Source organism: Rhagoletis pomonella, unplaced genomic scaffold (assembly GCF_013731165.1).
Source record: "Rhagoletis pomonella isolate Grant_MI unplaced genomic scaffold, Rhpom_1.0 Rhpom_scaffold_00005, whole genome shotgun sequence".
Lineage (NCBI taxonomy): Eukaryota > Metazoa > Arthropoda > Insecta > Diptera > Tephritidae > Rhagoletis > Rhagoletis pomonella.
Window position 1 is genome coordinate 43,641,786 of NW_023458559.1, and position 18,847 is coordinate 43,660,632.

An 18,847-nucleotide genomic window follows, 5' to 3' on the forward strand; every position below is an offset into this window, starting at 1 on the left:
CCATTACCTAAAACTTATGTATTCATATGTTTGGGAGATCGTTTTGATTCCTTCCAGATTTATTTACTGAAAATTAAAGGAAAGGCAGTTAGTTTTGAGATAATAAGGGTGCTTGTATACACAAATGAATTAAGCAGAACTGTATACATATTTATATTTTGTCAGAATTAAGTAAGCCATTTTGCTGAGATGATGGTAAAACCAAAGCCAAACATTTTTGCAATTGAAAAATAACAAATTCGTATTCGATCACCTTGAAAGCACAATAATATTGTAATTTAAATGCTATGTGATATTAAATAATTAATGCACAAAGCACATGTAAGTATGTATGTACATATTTGTATAATTGTAAATAAATTGAGATAAGCACATTGCAATTTTTTTGCGCAAGCATATTTGTGAAAAAAAAAATATGGAAAACTACGATGCATAAGGTACACAAACGACAACGGACAACATTAAAACTATTTAAATTATATTGACCTCATTTTAAAATATTTGTCATCTATAAATTGGCAAAATGCTACCAAACTTTTGAATTTCCGCACAGTCTGTGCTAATGCCATATTGGGCAAATCCGTCGTTAAAATTGCAAAAAGATGTCCAAAGGCAATGGCGTCCAATTCACAAGGTTCATTAGAATAAAAGAACGGCGTATCTGGCGATTCTTCGAGCTTGAGTGTCAACGTTTCGCAACATTTATCCACCTTTTCAATAACATCATCAATTGTCATATCATTCCACTGATACACTTTCAGTATACGTAGCGCATTGCGTCGTTTCGAGCTGTTTTGTATCAAGTTAAGTGGCCACGGAAATACGCAGCCATTGCGTGGCGCTGTTACCTTTTCATACACTGTTTTGTTCATAAAGCTTATGTATAGTTCAGCCATAGTGAAAATGTTTTCCGCCAACGAAACGTAAGTACGCATATCAGATTTGTTGTCTTCGTCAAGCCATTGACCAATGGAGGAACCTTTGTGCTCTACAAAATTAACAATCGGTTCGAATTCGGCAACTATAAATGCACCGGCGCGGAGAAAGGGCAGCTTGGTCATACGTCCACCTGGTGACATATATTCAGCATTTGAACAAGAACGCACTTCAAATGGGAGCTGACACATCTTTAAATATGCCTTAACTGCCAAGCAACTGGCATGCTCTGGCAAAAGTATTTGTTCGGCTTCGTATGGCTGGTAGAGAACTGCATCTTCAGGCCACGGCTCGTCGCTCATCTTCTCGACAGCGTTCAGTTGACTAAGGTACTGCGAGGACTGCATATTGGATTATTTTATTGCAAATTTTTCAATAAGTCAGTAGAGAAACTTGAAATTAATAACTTGTTTTGATTTTATAAATTGCTTACACAATTGCTAGATTCCCAAAGATGATTTTTTCCAAGGCTCAACTAGTCAGAAAGCAGCTGATGAATAGTGGTGTGGATCGTAAAATTAAACCAAAGCAAATTTATAGCTTTGTTCCACATGCTCTAAGGCGAATTTATACAAGGTGTAAGGGCGAATTTATACAAGGTGTTACATGTTCTCTGGCATGAACCAATTTACAAGATCCGGCAACCGTGTATTTGTAATTGCATTTGAGAAAAAAAATAATAGGTGATGACGTCATTTTTTAATCGGTTCTTTCATTCACACACAGGTTTCATTCCGTTTTATTCACAAGGCGGCGAAAAAATGACGTCACTGCAAAAAAATAACTTTTTTCTCGCACGCCGTCCTAGGTGATCTTTATTCGTTCGTTCATGGTTCTCTGGCCCTAGTATGACAGATCGTGTCAGCTGACTCGGTTTACGTACCGGTACGTTTACGGTCTTGACTAATTTCAGCTTAATGTAGGCGTTATTCATTTTGACGATAATACTGGCAAATAGAGTAAAATTTAAAAACTGACAACAGGCAAACAGTGAATTAAAAATCATAATCATATAATGACAACATGTTTTACCATTTCTTAATGAAAACGCTGTTTCAACAATTTATAAGAATTACTTTTGAAATTAAGCATAGCAGCCAATTTATATTTTCTCACAACAAACAAACGCAACGTCTACGAGGTCTTTAATTACAATACAATCAGCTGTTTGCTAATCATTTAATGACGTTATGCCTTGCTTTTTTAATTGTTAATAAAGAAGGCTTATTTCCAACTTTAACAACAATAAAACACTTGTTAATGTCCGTAATGCAAAGATGAATCGTTTTGAATACCTGGAAGCGCGCTTGCACGACGATGAAACATTTGTGAGTCGAGATCGTAATGTCAAAATTTATGATGGGGATCAAAAGGTAAGTATTTTTAGTACAGCAGATAACAATAGTATTTATCATTTTTAAAACATTTCCAGACAGAATATGAGGAAGGTGAGGTGGTACTCACCACTCATCGTTTGTTCTGGGGTCGGCCTGGTGAAATTGCTCGTGCTTCTATAACACTCTGCCTCTCGCTACGTCATGTGATATCCCTCAGTGAAGAGGCGGCCAGTTCATACTTCTTCGGACGCAAGACACGATACATATTACACTTGCGCGAACCACCGCCAGATAAAGCACCTGGCCCAATTGATTACAGTCCGCATAGCCATATTAAACTTTCAGGAAAAAATGGGTTAACACCCGAGTTCGGTAGTGCTTTACGCCAAACAATAGAGGCACGTATTTGGGAAGTAATAGTCATACCAAGGCCACTATGCCAGGCGGGTAATGTCCAACAAAATTCTGGTGCAGGAAACAATCCTGCACAATTGCGTTTGAAAATGCGTACTGGCATTGGTGGTATCGAGCGTTCCATTGAAGCCAAGGCAAAAGAGACGGATGAAAATATTGCACTGGCTTTTCAGGACCTTAATGTACTAATGGCCATGGCTAAAGATATGGTAGCCATATCTAAGGTGATAAGCACAAAGATACGCGAACAAAAAGGGGAAATTTCCGATGACGAAACGGTGCGTTTTAAATCCTATTTGTTGAGTTTAGGTATAGACGATCCAGTGACACGAGAACATTTCTCCAGTAACTCTGAATATTTTCGCAGTTTGGCGCAACAAGTATGTGAATTGCTTCTGGATCCCATTGAGGTGAGTAGGAGCTCCAGTGCATTTGTATGTATACACCAAAAGGATAGTTCAATACTTTTAACCTTCATATTAATTATATTTTTACAATTTCCAGGAACAAGGTGGCATGATGTCGCTTGCAGATGTTTATTGTCGTGTAAACCGTGCGCGCGGCCTTGAGTTACTCTCACCAGAGGACTTACTACACGCTTGCGAACAACTCAATGGTCCCATAAAGCTGAGAAAATTTCCCAGTGGCGCTATGGTACTCCAGTTGGAATCTCAAGATGATGAGCTTGTAGCGGCAGATACGTTGGAAAAGGTGAAAGAGGCCACATCGTTAGCGGTTGAAGAGCTTGCCAAACATATGGGTATTTCTTTGCTGTTGGCAAAGGAGCGGCTATTAGCCGCTGAGCGTTTGGGTAAAGTGTGTCGCGATGAATCGTTAGAAGGATTACGCTTCTATCCAAACTTGTTGCTTCATCGTGACAATGATAGCTAAGAGGTTGAAGTGTGGAAATGGAATTACATATTAATATCTAAATAGTAAAAATGCAAAACATAAGTAAATAAAATTTTTAAAGCTTTCTCATTTTTTCCATTTAATAAATATCTTTTTATTATCACTTACATAAATACATATTTTACAATATATTTTTTAGTTTTGATATTGGATACATATATATACATATATATGTATATACGTACACACATATATATTTATATACATACATACATATACACATATATGTATATATTTAGATTGCGCAGATTACATTGCATTTTTTTATCATAACATTGCATATTTTTAATCGCTAGAGTCATTATATTTTTTAGTGTAACTATAATAAATTGCAGCATATATTTTTTATAAAGAAAGATTATGCCAGCTAAATCGAGAGTCTTCTTATCATACAATTGTAATTAGTGTTATGTATTTGTATCTACTCACATTACATTTATTTAGGTTTAATTCGATATAAATTTTTAATGTTTTTATTAACTGCTTTTTGTATTTTCTTTTGCTTGCAAGCATTATATAGCAATAATGCTTTTATTACATATTTATATGTATATACACACACATACATACATTCATAAGTACATTATCATTTTTTATAGTCTTTTGAGTATTCAAGTTTTTAGCTTAAACTATGAACTTTGAGTTATTAGTATTAGTTCTCTACTAATATGTATATTTTGAGTGCATTTTCGTATTTTGGTCACAAAATCGTTTGAAAATTTAAATGCATTATTTATTTATTTAATTTCTGTGAATTTCTCATTTCACTTCAATCAGGTATAGGTCAGTGCGAATATTATTAAGCCAATGTTAAAAGCTAAGTAAAAACGCTGTTGAAGTAACAGAGACAGCACCACATTCACACACTCTTTTTTCGTCAGATTCCAGCGCAAGTCAACATGATTCTTCTGTGATAAAATCTAAGTAAAAGCGCAAAAAAAACATATATAAAAATATCAGGTATGCAGCCATTCAGTAGTGGGATTCTACAAATATATAAGATTACGCTAAATTTTAACAACCGATATTATAAAAAAAGATGCTGGTGCTTTAAATTTTTGCATTTAGGATTTTAGGCGGCCGGGTTGTTAGTAGCACTAAGTTCTTGCCTTAATGTATCCAGCAATCTATAATTGAAACCAAAATTTATGGCACTATTCCCAGTGCCAATGACAAAATTCATCGCATGGCTAATGCTTTAACTACGGCTGCTGTGACTGAGTGGCTAGAGGCGAGTACTACCTCTCCATGGGACATGGGTTTGATCTCTGGTCCGAGCAACATCTAAATTAGAAGTTTCTTTTAAACATTTAAACATTTGCCGTTCGGAGGCGGTGTAAAACTGTCGGTACCGCCATTTAAGTAATAACGTGAATACGCACATCATAAACGGGAGGAAAATCTCGACAAAACACCTAGTAAGTACAAAAATATCATTATTAATAATGACTATTGCGATTGCTATTATAATGACCTACTGAGTACATTGCAATGACGAAACATTGAGCCTTACCGATAATTCCATGTGAATAATTCCTTCTCATAAACGAATACCACATTAAATTTCATATAAAAAAATTTCATCCAATAAACAGATGGGTGAATGTCGTTCCTTATTCGGATCTTCTACTAACTACAAAATTTTCAGTTGTAGTATAATAAAGTGTTAGTTTCAAGCCACTAAAAGTTACCGTTGATTTCTTAGACTTTTTTTTACCGAGGGTGTTGCGCATTTTCTTCCATATAAAAAACAGATTTTGTTCACGGAGGAAAATGCTCACCCTCGACAAAGGAAAAACAAGAAAAAGTCGATGGTTCTTTTAAGTGACTTGAAACTTGCACTTTATTGCAATAAAATTGAATGGACTACAAAACTGCATACTCAAAAATTCTGAATAAACTTTGAAATTTTGATGAAAAGTTTTTAGGTAGATTAATTTTTGTGAACTTTGCGCATTATTTGCAAGTTTTATTTGTGTGGTTTCTGTTATAGATCGAACTATATTTTTTAATGAACATTATTAAAGTTGCAAACAACATGATTTTGAATTTTGCTACTATTTTATTTCCCGCAGCTTAATGTACATATATACATACCCTCACGGCAAAAAGTATTGGCACAAAATTTTTCACACTACATGAAACTTCTTTTATTATAATTTTTTCCGATAACTTGTTATAAAAGTATGGTTCATACTACAGCAACAATCAAAAAAATATAATTTTTAACTTTGTGCAAATTAAATAAATATTCAACAGATTTTTTTTTTAAATTTTACACAGAATTTCTAAGTGCAGTTTTGTAGCCCATTTTTGATAAAAAAGGCAAACTTGAAGTTGATAAAAAATCGCACTGATTTTTTAGAAGTTTTTTTTTTTTTGTTGAAGCCGTTAGTTGAACATATTTTTATAAAAAAAATTTGCAGAAAAAATTATACCTAATAAACATTTTTTCTCTGTGCCAATAGTTTTTGCCGTTAGTGAATATAATTACGGTTCTGAAAAAAGTGTTAAAAAATCTTGAAATAAATAAACCCAGGCGCTTTTTTACGACGACTATTACACTTGACTCTATTTACAAGCTTTACTGAGGGATTAGATAACCTTCGGGGATAAGGATATAGCCTGATGGTTAGACGTGTTCTGAGCAGCATTCAACAAGTTTTTTCTAGTAGCGGTCGCCCCGTTAGGATGTACTTATACCCAGGCCCGACTGGTAGTTTGTCGACAACGACAAGAAAGCCCGAAATTAACAAGGGCCCGGGATTTTTTGAAAATTAAATTGGTAAATAAAAAAATTTTACTAAGTTGATAAATTTGATTACAATATTTTAAGATATTTTTTTTTTTTTGTTGGCGGGGGTTGTTCCCAGCACATATTTAGTACCGGGCCCGGATTAGCTCTTGGTGGCCCTGCTTACACCTAATCATCTTCTTGCACGGTTAGTCGGGGAACTAAAAAACTCAAGCAAAAAAAAAAATGTAAAAAAAATTATTATTTTCAAACGAGATCCACAGTTGCTGACTTTTCTAATAAACTCATCTCATTATAAAATAAAAATCACATAAAAGACCCAACTGCTTTCTATTAAAAAAAGGTAATCAGGACTATCACAGAATCCATCGTAGCTTTGGTTTTCATGAAATCTAGCTACGAACGTAAATTCGAAATTCGTAGAGAGCCTTCATCGAATCCGTTCTTATTGAAGATACTCTATGACGAGTTTATGCTGTCGGAACAAAATTTAAAGCAGAGACCATAACAATTATAAGAAATAAAATTTAATATTGCTCTATAATTATAACTGAACAATGGAAAAGTTGTTTTCGTCTCGCAGGACGATTATTTTAAGATGTAAACTATTTTCGTCTTTTCATCTAACCTAATTATATAAAGAGATGTCCCTTTTTTTGTAAAAGGTAATCTCGCGAACGGCTGGTCCGATTTTCATAAAATTTTTTATATAAATAGCTTTCAGCTATGACATGGTGGTTTGTCATAGGGACCGATCTATTCGAAAACTCTTATAATGGTGCGGTTTGCTTAAAATTTGGTACGTAGGTAGCGTTTTGCTCAGATAGCATTTAGGATCCGTTTTCCGGGAAGTGGACCAGGAAGCGATCTATTCGAAAAAATCATATTTAGCTTCTTGCATAGATTAGAATATAGGATCCTTTTTTAGGGAAGTGGATCAGGGACCGATCTATTCGAAAAAGTCGTATTTATGGTCCGATATGCTTTTTGCGAAATTAACATATAGGATCCTTTTTTCCGGTGAGTAATACCGTGACCGATCTATTCGAAAAAGTCGTTCTTATGGTCCAATTTGCTTGAAATTTGGCACGTAGGCAGTTTTTTTTTGCCGAAATTAGCATTTAGAATACCTTTTTCCGCTAAGTAGACCAGGGACCAATCTATTCGAAAAAATCTCATTTATGGTGCGATTTGCTTGAAAGTAAGGAGGTAGCTTACTGCCTGGATTGACATATAGGATACTTTTTTTCTGATAGATGGACCAGATGCCGAGCTATTTGAAGTCAATCCCTTACTCATGGAGAAAATTTAGTGTTAGTACCAAAAACAACATGCTACGTGCTACCTGTTTTTGATACTCATTTTATAATGTTTAATGTTCTCCTGTAAAATAAAAATTTGTTGGTTAGGGCCTTTGTGAGTTACGAAACGCCAGGTGGCGCTGGACTGAAGTTATTACTAAAAATCATATTTATTGTCCGATTTGGCTCATATTCGAGATATATATTGGTAACGACAGCGGCAATATGTACTTTAGCCCACAAAGAGCTGCAAGGTGGCGCTGGAGTCGAGTTAGTTATTGGTAAAAATCGTCAAGTGGAGTCACTCGGAGACATCAAGGATCAACGTTATTACCATCGTTAAATCAACCACAAGAATAATTGCGGTCCTTGCTTTGCGGCGACTAAACAGAATAAAGACAATGCTTGATAAATGCCTACAAACACAACAGTAAGACATCAACGGTATTTCGTCTGAAATAAGCCTGTGTATATTGGATTTCTGTGGGCTAATGATACCACCCTCCCCCTTTTCAAAATTGCCACCAACTGTACTATACAGATTCAAGGACGATTCAGCATCGAACCAGATCATTGTTGACACAATAACTTCTACACGGGACGAAGTTTTCCGGGTCTGCTAGTAATAATTATATGGGACTTTTATTTTTTTCGTATCGCGGGACATTTATTTCAAGATGGAAATGATTTACGCCTTCGAAAAAAGATACATATTTCTCATAAATAATTATTATACAAAGACGAAAAATTGTTTACTTACAACAGGGCGACGATTTTGTGATCAAATATCTATGGTCATAAGCAATAACCGTTTAAGTCGAAAAACCTAAATTCGAGAAAAAACGTTTTAAACATTTGGATTGGAATGTTAGCCTTATGGGGAAACCGATATATGTTCGTTTATAACTTGTAAATAGCCCAGCTGGCGAGATGGTGATTTCATATACACATGGATCAGTAGTTTCAGAATACGATGGCATATATAACTCAATTTTTTCTTAAGTCGACTTAGGCGGTTATTGCTTATAACTACAGATATTAGGATAATAATTATATTGGGTCTCTGATATAAAGTCACTGAATCTCAAAAGGAAAGGGAAAAAGCTGCATTATTGTTAATAATAAATATTTATTATACTCCAAAGTTGTTATAAGTTTGATATAATTCCATATATTTGTGTAAACGAAGACGTAAAATATCAATGTCATACATACATACATATGTGCATGTTTGTACATACATACATTCATCTGCTAATTTTATTAGTGAATATTTTTTGTGAAAGAACCCCCAATTACTTTAATATCATAAAAATTAATTTAAAAAAAATATTTTTCCTTTTAAATGCGTAAAATTTAAGCTAAACAAAAAACATTAAAAAAAAGAAACAAAAATCAAATAAAACAAGTAATTTTTAGCAAAAAAAAAGCGACTTCAACACTCATATAAAAAAAATATATATATATACATATATCTCATGATCCACTGATCGGATCTTAACCAGATTAGTATGGGATCACCTGTGGTGTTGTGTTGTGTCTCAGACAACCTTTCCGATACTTTCCGAGAATTATCGAAATCGGTTGACGTGGTCCAAAGTCATGCGGTAACATACATAAAAAAAAAAAAAAATTCCGACGAACTGATAACCTCCTCCTTTTTTGGAAGTCGGTTAAAAACAAAAAAAAAAAGGTCCGCTCGACCATTGCAACTGCTGGCGAAGGGTGAGCAAAATGGCATACATAAATAAATGTCTATTGTTTCCTTTGCACTAGCTGATTTCGAATCAGCATTCGAAGCTGGCAATGATATTTTCGAGTTCACTCGGATTCAGTGATAAATTTTTTCGTATTCGTAGCAGGCATTCGAATTCGTAGATTTTAAACGATGGATTCGGTGATACTTTAACTGCCTAACCAGAATAGTGAGGCTTTGGAATGTAGCAAGAGCTGTCAAAAGTTAAAATATTCTAAATGCTCTAAACTGCCCACAATATTTTTAGGCCTCACTGCTTTTTATTTAAAGACGCATACCTACGTAATAAAATCGTAAAAAAATCAAGTATTTATGGACCTTTATCGTTTAAATAAAATCTGTAAATGAGCTAAGGGTAAACTGCAGTCGAGCCGGCTCGGTGGAAAAAGCATACATATTCAGCCTCATTGCGTAAGTCGCAAATTAGGCTAAATTGTACGACTCGACAACATTGGCATTGTTTACCGTCGTGCTAAAAAAAGTAAACGACGAAACTTTGCGAAAACTATACAGTGCTGCCAAGTTTTTCCGTTTTAATACACTAGTCGAGTGGAAATTTTAGGCAATGACGTGAAATTTTCGATACGATTCGACTCTCGAAAAACGACTTGCATTCGACACGACTCTCGCAATGAGGGTGATGTATACAGTGGTGGTCAAAACATATGGAACAACATTTACGTTTCTAAAATTATATCCATATCATTGGCTTATTTGAGAATTACTGGCTCTATACTTTTTTTAAATGATGATATTTTAGTCGGCTCATTGGCTGATTTTTCGAAACTGACTGAAATAACTACCGCTTCTGAAGAGTTTACTTATAATCTGTAAAACTAGAAAACAATGGGTAATATTAGGGTGTTCGATTATTCGCATTTTTTCCAAAACCGAGTTATTCGAAAAATTGCAATTAGAAAAAAAAAACCGGTTCCCGATTTGGAAATTGACAGGAAAAACGGATAAACCGGTTTTACTTTACATAGTTTTCATACAATGAAAATGCTTGTTTTGGTATGAAGTCATGACCAAAAATTACAATCTGCCCGATTCCGAACAGACACTCCCTGGAAGTTTTCTCTCTTTTCCCTTTCCCCTATTATGAATAAAAATTCCCTGAGGATTTTTTCTTTTAAACGGCGAAGTTATGCTACCAAAAAACTGTCAAACAGCTCTTTCGAAGTTCGAATTTCCTTCTCCCTGGGAATTAACAGTTGGGAGGATTTTTTTTTTTTTCGGGAAAAACAAAATTCCCGGAGAACAAACTCTCGGGAGCCCTGTAAAGATAGCTTTAATTTAGAAAAGAGCGAAGCAAAATAAGTGCAAAGTTATTTTTAGATAGAAAGTAAATCAAATAAAAATCAATAAAAAATTCACGTTTGGTTTATCTTTATTTTTTTAATACTTTGTTGCATTTTTTCTGACCTTTTCGGTTTTGCCTCCATAGCCGAGGTGCCTACTGTCACTCCGGAGATCCATGGTTCAATTTTTGGTCCCAGGAGCATCAAGATTTTTTTTTTCAACTACCGGCCGCCCCCCGCGACATACAATGGCAAACCTATGAGTGTACTTCTGTCATAAAAACCCTTCGGAGGTGGAATAATAGTGTAGATCTATCCGTTTGTGCCACAACATCAAGAAGCAGAGCACGAATTGCAGGAGGAGCTAGGCCAAACATGTAGAAAACGGTAAAGCTCCAAACATTCATTTATAGGATGAATATTGGTGTACTGTTAGTCCCCAAATTATTCGATATTCGTAAAATCAAGATTAAAAAAAAAAAAACCGACTATAGATATAAAAAAAAAAAAAAAAAACGGTTTGGAAAAACCGAGTCAATCACCCTAGGCCGTGTGCATAAAATCTAAGCAAATGCTTTTTCTTAAAATTTCAGACCTTTCACTCGATTTGTTCAAATAAATTTAAGTAAAAGGTACTTTAGAAAACCATAGTAGGAAGAGCAGAAAATTTCTTAAAGAAATCCGTACTACTTAAGAAAATTTGGCTCAGTAAATTTTTCTTGAGCATTTCCTCAGCTTTTTTTGATTTGTCGAATCAAAGAAAAGTTTACAAATACGTAATAACATAAAAACGGATTTGGTTTTTATTAAATCGTAACTTCAATTGCATTTCTGCTTAGATACAAAAATTTGAAACCAAAGGTTTTGTCTCTACGGGAAGGCATTGGTGTTATTGAAGTGAATAAAGATAATTTATATTTAAATGGAGAATAATGAATATTAAAAAAAAAAAAAATTATAACGACCAGAGCAGATCTTTGCTATTTGAGAATATCAAGCAACATTGGTTGATTGTTCAATGTAAATTTTCAATACTAAAATAAACTGAATAAAAAACAAAACATTAAACTGAACTTAAACTTTTGTTGTTGTTTTTCGAGCATATTTACTAATGTTTTACTGCTTATCTAAGCGCTTAAAATTGCTTTTTACTAGCTTATTTTCTTCTGGTTATGACCATTGAATTATTAGCTATCTCAACTTTTTTGATGAAAACTATATTTTTGTTGAAAAATCTAAGCATTGTCTCATTTACATAAGCTTTCAGCACTGAGATATTAAACTTAACCAAGAGAAACGCAGTTTTTACCTTAAAAACTTTCCTAGGCCAGGCTTTGTAAAATTTTGTTTTTCGTTCCATATGTATTGATCACCACGGCAGGTCTTTTAGGGCCATTTTCACGATCTCTGGTTAACTCTAACGTCTAGTTAAACATCTTTACCTTTATAGACCCCCTGAGTTAACCAGAGATCGTGAAAATGGCCCATAGACATTCAAGCATTTCGAAAATAATAAAAAATATTGCTCTGATGTAATTAAAAACGTATTAAACAAATAAGACACAATTTGTTTTTGATTTTTATTATGCAATTATTATACGTTACGTTTTCCGAAAATAATTCAATTACAAAAAAAAAAAAATTATAACGACTTGCACGGAAGAAAACGTTTTCGACTTAAAGAGTGAAAAATGCGAGTCTTCATAATTGTTTGTATTTTCTAAATTATATTTATTTATTAATTTTGGGTTTTTTGTTTATAATTTATTGCTGCATTTGTTTGTATTTTTTGTTTTCGTTTAGCTTGATATTTGTATTTGTATGTTTTTTGTTTTCAATTAAATGTATTTATTATTTATGCTTAATTGTATATTAATTGCCAAATATTAAATAATTAAAGATAATTTATTATGTATTTAATTAACGTAACATATGAAATAACTGTTCTTTTTTTACAAGCGTACAATATCTATGTGCCAGGACACATACATATACTCGTATGCATATGTATGTATGTGTGACACTTTTCGCACAGCGTTAGTACTCAAATGCGAAATCTAAGAAAAAAAAACTTTATAAATAATAACTCCGCTAAAAATTGATTGATGTAATATAGCCAAAGTGTAACATTTCTTAATTATATGTACTATGCATGTATGTATGTGTGTATATATGTAAATATATTCTTATTCAATTGAGTATGTTGGCGTATGCTTGAATGCATATACATACATACATACATACATATTTACATATATACTGCCTGCGGGTATGTACAAAAAATGTAGATTGATTCACTTTATCTTTTTTTTTTTGCTAAGCAATTGTAAAATTGAGTATGCTGCGGTCGTGCGTTTTCGTTATTTTCGGCGCTTTTCGCATGCACATGCAATGTTTTTCCGCTTTCTTAGATCCTTCACGAACTTGTTCTTCTACAAGGAGCGCATGCAAATTTAGAGCAGCAAAGTATAATACAGATACATTTTGTAGAGCTTGCACCTATCGTGCTCGATTCGTAAAAAATGAAATTGAGAGAGAGAGAAATACAACAGAAACAACTTTTTGGCTCCCAGCAGTCAGATAGTACATTTTTCATCGATGGACGACGAAAAAAGAACACAGCACTACACTGATTGCGCGACAACTTGTTTTTTGTTTTGTTTTGTTATTTAATCTTTCATTTTAGTTTTTAACTTAATTTTACTTTCGATTCGAGTTTTTCGTACTGCTACATTACACGTGGTATGTACATACATACAGCAAAATCCAGGCGCCCAAAATAAGTTAATTTTTAAGAGGAGGCATTTTGAGAGTTGAGTGACGCCGCATACTTTCAGAGAAAAGCACGAATATTATTTTTGTTTTTTGGTTAAATTTGTTTACGTTTTTGATGTGGTGCTTAATAAATAACTACTAACAACGACTTTAGCCACTTAAATAACAAACATATACACATACATACATATATGTATGTTTGTAGGTTGTAATGACTAGGGTAGAGTTTTTAAACGAATTAATTAAGTGTTTTCTTTGATTTTTTCTTTTTTAATAAAATTTCGATAAACATGCTTTCAATTGGACGCTTTTAGTTTTAAGATATATCACTAAAATTATGTATTATGCCAAGTTCTTTCGCGCGCGCCAATAGTTTTGATCTTATGTAGTGTAGAATTCATCAAAATTGTCTATGTGTTCCATTGTTCATAATTGTTTAGGTTTATTTTTGCAAAAAAATCAATTTCAAATACTTTACCAATTAATCTTTAATTATTGTATGTACAATCCAATGCATTCACCGGCTTTATTATTAATAAGCCACCTAGAGATTTTTGTGAAATTCGTTAACTGAAACGTTTATACTTTTTTAAAAATCAATTTAATTTAAATCAAATCAATTGGTGGCCGTTAACAGTGTGCGTCTGTATGTGTTGGAAGGGAGAGACGTGCGCGCTTTAGCAAGTATGGCAGCCGATAATTATATTGTTTGCATGCATATAGAATGTATGTATATGCATGTAGGAGGGGCTGGGGCTATGTGTTAGTGAGGGGAAGGGAGGAAGTAGGAATTACACGCATATTATTTAGGGTAAAGTATAATATAATACCTTAGCCTAAACTTTCGTATCTTGTTTGTTCTTGCAATATAATTGGTTATGCTTAAATTTTTCTGTTTTATTATTATTATTATTATTATATTAATATCTGCTTTTCTCTTATACTGCTTTGCTTATATAGTTTCTCTCACTTATACTCTTTTGACTCAATTCAGCCAACCGCCGCTGCTGCTGCTGCTACTGCTGCTCCACTTACTACTTGTCTACTAAATCATATACATTATATATTCAGCGACATTCATTTATTTACATCTGTTGCCGATCTACGTCGATTTGCCGCTTGTTGTTGTTGTTGTTGTTGCTGCTTAGCTGCCTTGGCTATTGCCGAAATAAGTTGTTGATTTAGATTGGCATTACCCGTTGTTGTTACGGTGCGTCCTGCAAGTTGTATGTGTTGTTGTTGTTGTTGCGCCTGCTGTGCCGCTTGCGCTGTGGCTACATGCTGCCCTATAATAACCGTTTGCTGTTGTTGCTGCTGCTGCGCTTGATGTGGCGTTTGCGTTTGGGATGTAGATGTCGCCGTCACTTGATTTATTATACGTGCATGTTGTTGTTGTTGTTGCTGCTGCTGTGGCGTTTTTATCGTCTTTAATTGCAATTTTTGCGTCGACATCACAATGGGTGTGGCAGTTAAATTAGTTGTTGTTGTAATTGTGTTTGCATTCGATGCTTAAGAACGTAAGGGAGAGAGTAGAAAATAATCGGGATTAGAAACAAATTTCGAAAAACGTTTGTACATATGTATGTATGTATGTATTTTCTAATAACAAAAAAATAGTTCTGCACCAAAAAATTGTTTTATAGCCAACGCGGCTATGTACTAGTGCACTGCACGAGCATTTTCGTATTGAACGATTGCTTTGTCTTATGTTATAACTATTAATATTACTTTAAACGAGCAATTCCTCACAAGATAATTTGGGTTCACTGAAGCCATTCTAAAAGGCCTATCCAAGAAGGTATGAAGAAAGTGCTTCCCTGCATACATTTTAGAAGGGATTTTTTAATTAAAATTTATGTGAAAGTATGCAGCCCAATTCTGAATACTCCCGGGGAATTTGTGCTGCAAAAAATTTGTTTCTCCCGAGCAATAAATCCTCCAATAATTAACTCCCAGGGAATAGCATTTTCCCGAAAACTTGGGAGGAGGAAACTCGAACTTCGAAAGAGCTTTTTGACACTTTTTTGGCAGCTCAACTCCGCCATTTAAAATAAAAAATCCAAAGGGAGTGAATAAAAATTCATGATAGCAGGAAAGGGAAAAAAGAAAAACTCCCGGGGAGTTTCTGTTCAGAATCGGACTGATAAGGTTATGTTAGTTAGCATTACAAATGAATTTAAAAATGCAAACATTCCAAGGCAGAAAAACATGATGAAAATATCCTAATACTTTTGAAGCACGAGTTATTCCACGGAGACTCTGATTTCGGCCAAGCGCAATGCAGTGAATAGCATGCGGAACGAGCTGAATTGCAAAGCGTACCTTTGAAGAGTTCCATTTCCCTTTCATAAACAAAGTTAAAAATTTTAGAGTAAAATCAAGGCGAATTTATATAAGGTGCTGTTACTAGCTCAGCTGATTTTGTGTATGTGTTTCGCCGCACGGCTTCTGATATCAAATTGAAAAATTTTGTTTGAATTTCTACACACACTCTTACAGATTTTGACAGTTTACGCCGCCAAAGCAAAAACAAAATACATGTAAATTTTTGTTTTTGTACTTCTGCTATCACCTTATATTAATTCGCCTTGAGTAAAATGTAAAGAAAATTACAATTTAAAGACGAGATTCTCAAAAAAAAGGAAAATCAGCTGCTCTACTACTGCAATATGCTTTGCTCCATACAAAATATTCATCGTGAGATGCGTTGAAAAGACCTTTGAAAAGCCTAATACTAGTGCAATTTCTTTCAGAAATTTGAACAATAATCATTAACGTCTAATTTCGATTCATATCTACTCACAAATACCCAGTTTTTCAACGTCATTTACATATGTGCTTCTTGATTCGAATCACAAGCGTCCATATTAAAATAAAACCTAGTACTAGTTCATAGGCATGTCATTTTTATGAGCTGCTAGGGCGCCAAAATACCGAATATGGGACAAATATGGGACAATAAAAGAAATACAGAACTTTTGGCGTCCCGTATGGAATAAATAAATTACTAGAACAATTGACGAAAAAAGAGGACTGTCCCGTATAATACAGGACGGATAGAAGCTCGGAGGAGAAGCTCGGCCAAACACTAACATATGTGTAAGCACCAATCTATTATTATTATTATTATTATTAATTGTCAACATTTCTTCATCTCGAACGCTTGATGAAGGGAGAGTCGCCCAATTTTTCGCATAGAACGTGATGCTCTTTCATAAAAAGTAACACTGACGCATTAATTGCAGCTCCAATACAACCATATTGCTAGCGAATTAAAGTTTTGAGGACTTAAATTCACGTTTCTTTTTTTTGTATTACAAATTTGTAACAATAAAATACTTTTTTTCGCAAGATCTATAAAAGACCCTTTTATTTCTCAAAAAAAACCTGGGTAACAGTTATTCGTCGCCACGCTATAAATATGTAGATCTAATTGGGCACCCTCTCAAATGTGTTCGCATTTTTTGTTAACGTTTGCAAAGTGGTCTTTTTTTTTGATGACCTGTAAAATATTTCAGTTCTATTCATATTTTACGTAGTTGTATTAAGAGTTACATGGTTTAGTTAATTTTAGTACTTTATGCGTCGAAAGTGAGCAATTGTTCGGTGTAGCCGGCCTTATGTACGAGTCTCTAAGAATTCGCCTCATGGGAGAAAAGGTAGCAAAATTACTTTTCCTGAAATTTAATATGCTCCTTTTGAACTTTGACTACTAGATTAAAACACTGTATAATTTATAAAAGGAAATTTAAGTTGATTATAGCTTATTTAATGCTATTCCTAACATTCGCTTTCGCACATTCGCATTCGCGAAAGTGAAAAATGTGACATTCGAAACAACCCTAGTACACACATATTCAAAAACAAAATGATTAAATCACAAACCCAAGTAAATTTGGAAAAGTCAAGGTATTTTCAAAAATTTTCTAAAAATACAGTGTAGTCCTTTCAAAATGGACTCGCTTAAGATGGAAACTCTGTTATTATAGACCTATTTGTAAAGTACCAGTTCAAATATATGAAATAAAACTCGGTTAAAATAAACTCGGTTATGATCGGGTTTTGTTCATTATAACCGGGGCTGTCAAGGCCAAATTTAAAAAAAGAATCTCTGCAATAAACAAAGTTCGGTAATTTCCCGAATTCAGTAAAGAGAAGCAACCGTCTCTGCAACAGAAAATGTCTATATACCTCAACAAAGTTCATTGGTTTACCGAAATCTGTCAAAATAGGCAATCAGCTTCTGCGGTAGATTGTAAGTGACGGTTGGTTTTTGATCTGGAAAAAGGGCATTTACCTTGCATGAGAAGTATACAGTTTTGTATTTATACATGTACATACATTATTTCTTTATTACTTAAAAATATTATATTCTACACTCGGTTATAATAGACAATTTGACGCGGTCACGTGGAGTCCATTATAACCGGATTGCACTGTATATAAAAATACGAGGGGCACTTAATAAGTCTTTAAACCAGCGAAAAAAAAGAAACAAATTCTCTCGCACGACTTACGTATGAGGCGTTTTTCGTCAACTGGAGCACCCTCTGCAAAATTGGTCCGGGTAAAAAAGTCACATTACATTCTTCAAAATTTGGTATAAAATGTTTACTTTTCGATGATGAGTGGCATTTTTTGAAATCCAATATGCCAAACAGAGTTTTGAAAATGATTGAAATAACTTGAAACTCGTTATTCGGGGGTTTTGGGGGCAGGTGATAAGGAATATAATTATGAATTTTTAAACTCCAAAATGGCGGATATATTTTCACAATTCTTTCATCCTCTCTCCAAAATTGGTTTGGGTAAAAAAATTCGTTACATTCTGGGAAATTCGGTAAAAATCTTTACTTTACGATGATAAATTGAAATCTAATATTGCGGACAAAAATTTGTAAAATGATTGGATGCAGTTGAAATTTGTTGCTCGGAGTTTCTGGGGTCGCCTGATATACACTTTTACATAAGCAGTGATTCTCAAAAACGTGGAATGTGAACGCGTTAAAAGCTTGTTCTGGAGATGAAAATCGTTCATTGCGGAGTACAGTACTGTAAAACTTTCTGAGTCAAGGCGCTGGCCCAATGCAGGCTTGCTTTGCGCGCCTTGCTGACTTCAATTTGCTTTGATTTACTTTGAAAACTTGCTTGGCCGAATGGTGGCTTGGAACGCTGTCAAAGTATCCAGCTGTCTGGTTGAAAAGTCAATGTCTGTTCCCTTAACGTTAATAATTATTTCCTAGAAAACTCAAAAAAATTTATCAAAAACTTTCAGATTTATTTTTAAATTAATGCGAAATAATGTTTGTATTTAAAAGAAATGATAATAATGATACATACATATCTATATCTACATTTAC

At 34.0% G+C, this 18,847-nt stretch overlaps 3 protein-coding genes across 8 annotated transcripts in view; 1 reads left to right on the forward strand and 2 right to left on the reverse strand.

Annotated features, from left to right (window-relative positions):
• Positions 1-238: 238 nt before the first annotated feature.
• LOC118739026 (metaxin-2-like) lies at positions 239-1,474 on the reverse strand. Of its 2 annotated transcripts, XM_036470111.1 has the most exons (2): positions 1,370-1,474; positions 239-1,277 (listed from the first exon to the last, which is right to left on the reverse strand). In XM_036470111.1, the coding sequence occupies exon 2, from the start codon at positions 1,236-1,238 to the stop codon at positions 477-479; it is 762 nt and encodes a 253-aa protein (XP_036326004.1). In that variant the 5' UTR covers positions 1,239-1,277; positions 1,370-1,474; the 3' UTR covers positions 239-476. The 2 variants fall into 2 exon arrangements, with proteins under 2 accessions (XP_036326004.1, XP_036326003.1); XM_036470110.1 differs by lacking the exon at positions 1,370-1,474 and having other exon boundaries at positions 239-1,283.
• Positions 1,475-2,092: 618 nt separating this feature from the next.
• LOC118739027 (vacuolar protein-sorting-associated protein 36) lies at positions 2,093-3,686 on the forward strand. The gene is made up of 3 exons (XM_036470112.1): positions 2,093-2,309; positions 2,369-3,097; positions 3,192-3,686. Exons 1-3 carry the CDS (start codon positions 2,214-2,216, stop codon positions 3,576-3,578), a joined length of 1,212 nt encoding a protein of 403 aa, XP_036326005.1. The 5' UTR covers positions 2,093-2,213; the 3' UTR covers positions 3,579-3,686.
• Positions 3,687-13,753: 10,067 nt separating this feature from the next.
• LOC118739028 (protein split ends-like) overlaps positions 13,754-18,847 on the reverse strand; it is a 40,236-nt gene continuing 35,142 nt past the window's right edge. For all 5 annotated transcript variants that reach the window (XM_036470115.1, XM_036470114.1, XM_036470116.1 and 2 more), the window contains one exon: positions 13,754-14,995. In XM_036470115.1, coding sequence (XP_036326008.1) covers positions 14,565-14,995 — 431 coding nt within the window. In that variant the 3' untranslated portion in view covers positions 13,754-14,564. The remainder of the gene's footprint in view (positions 14,996-18,847) is intronic.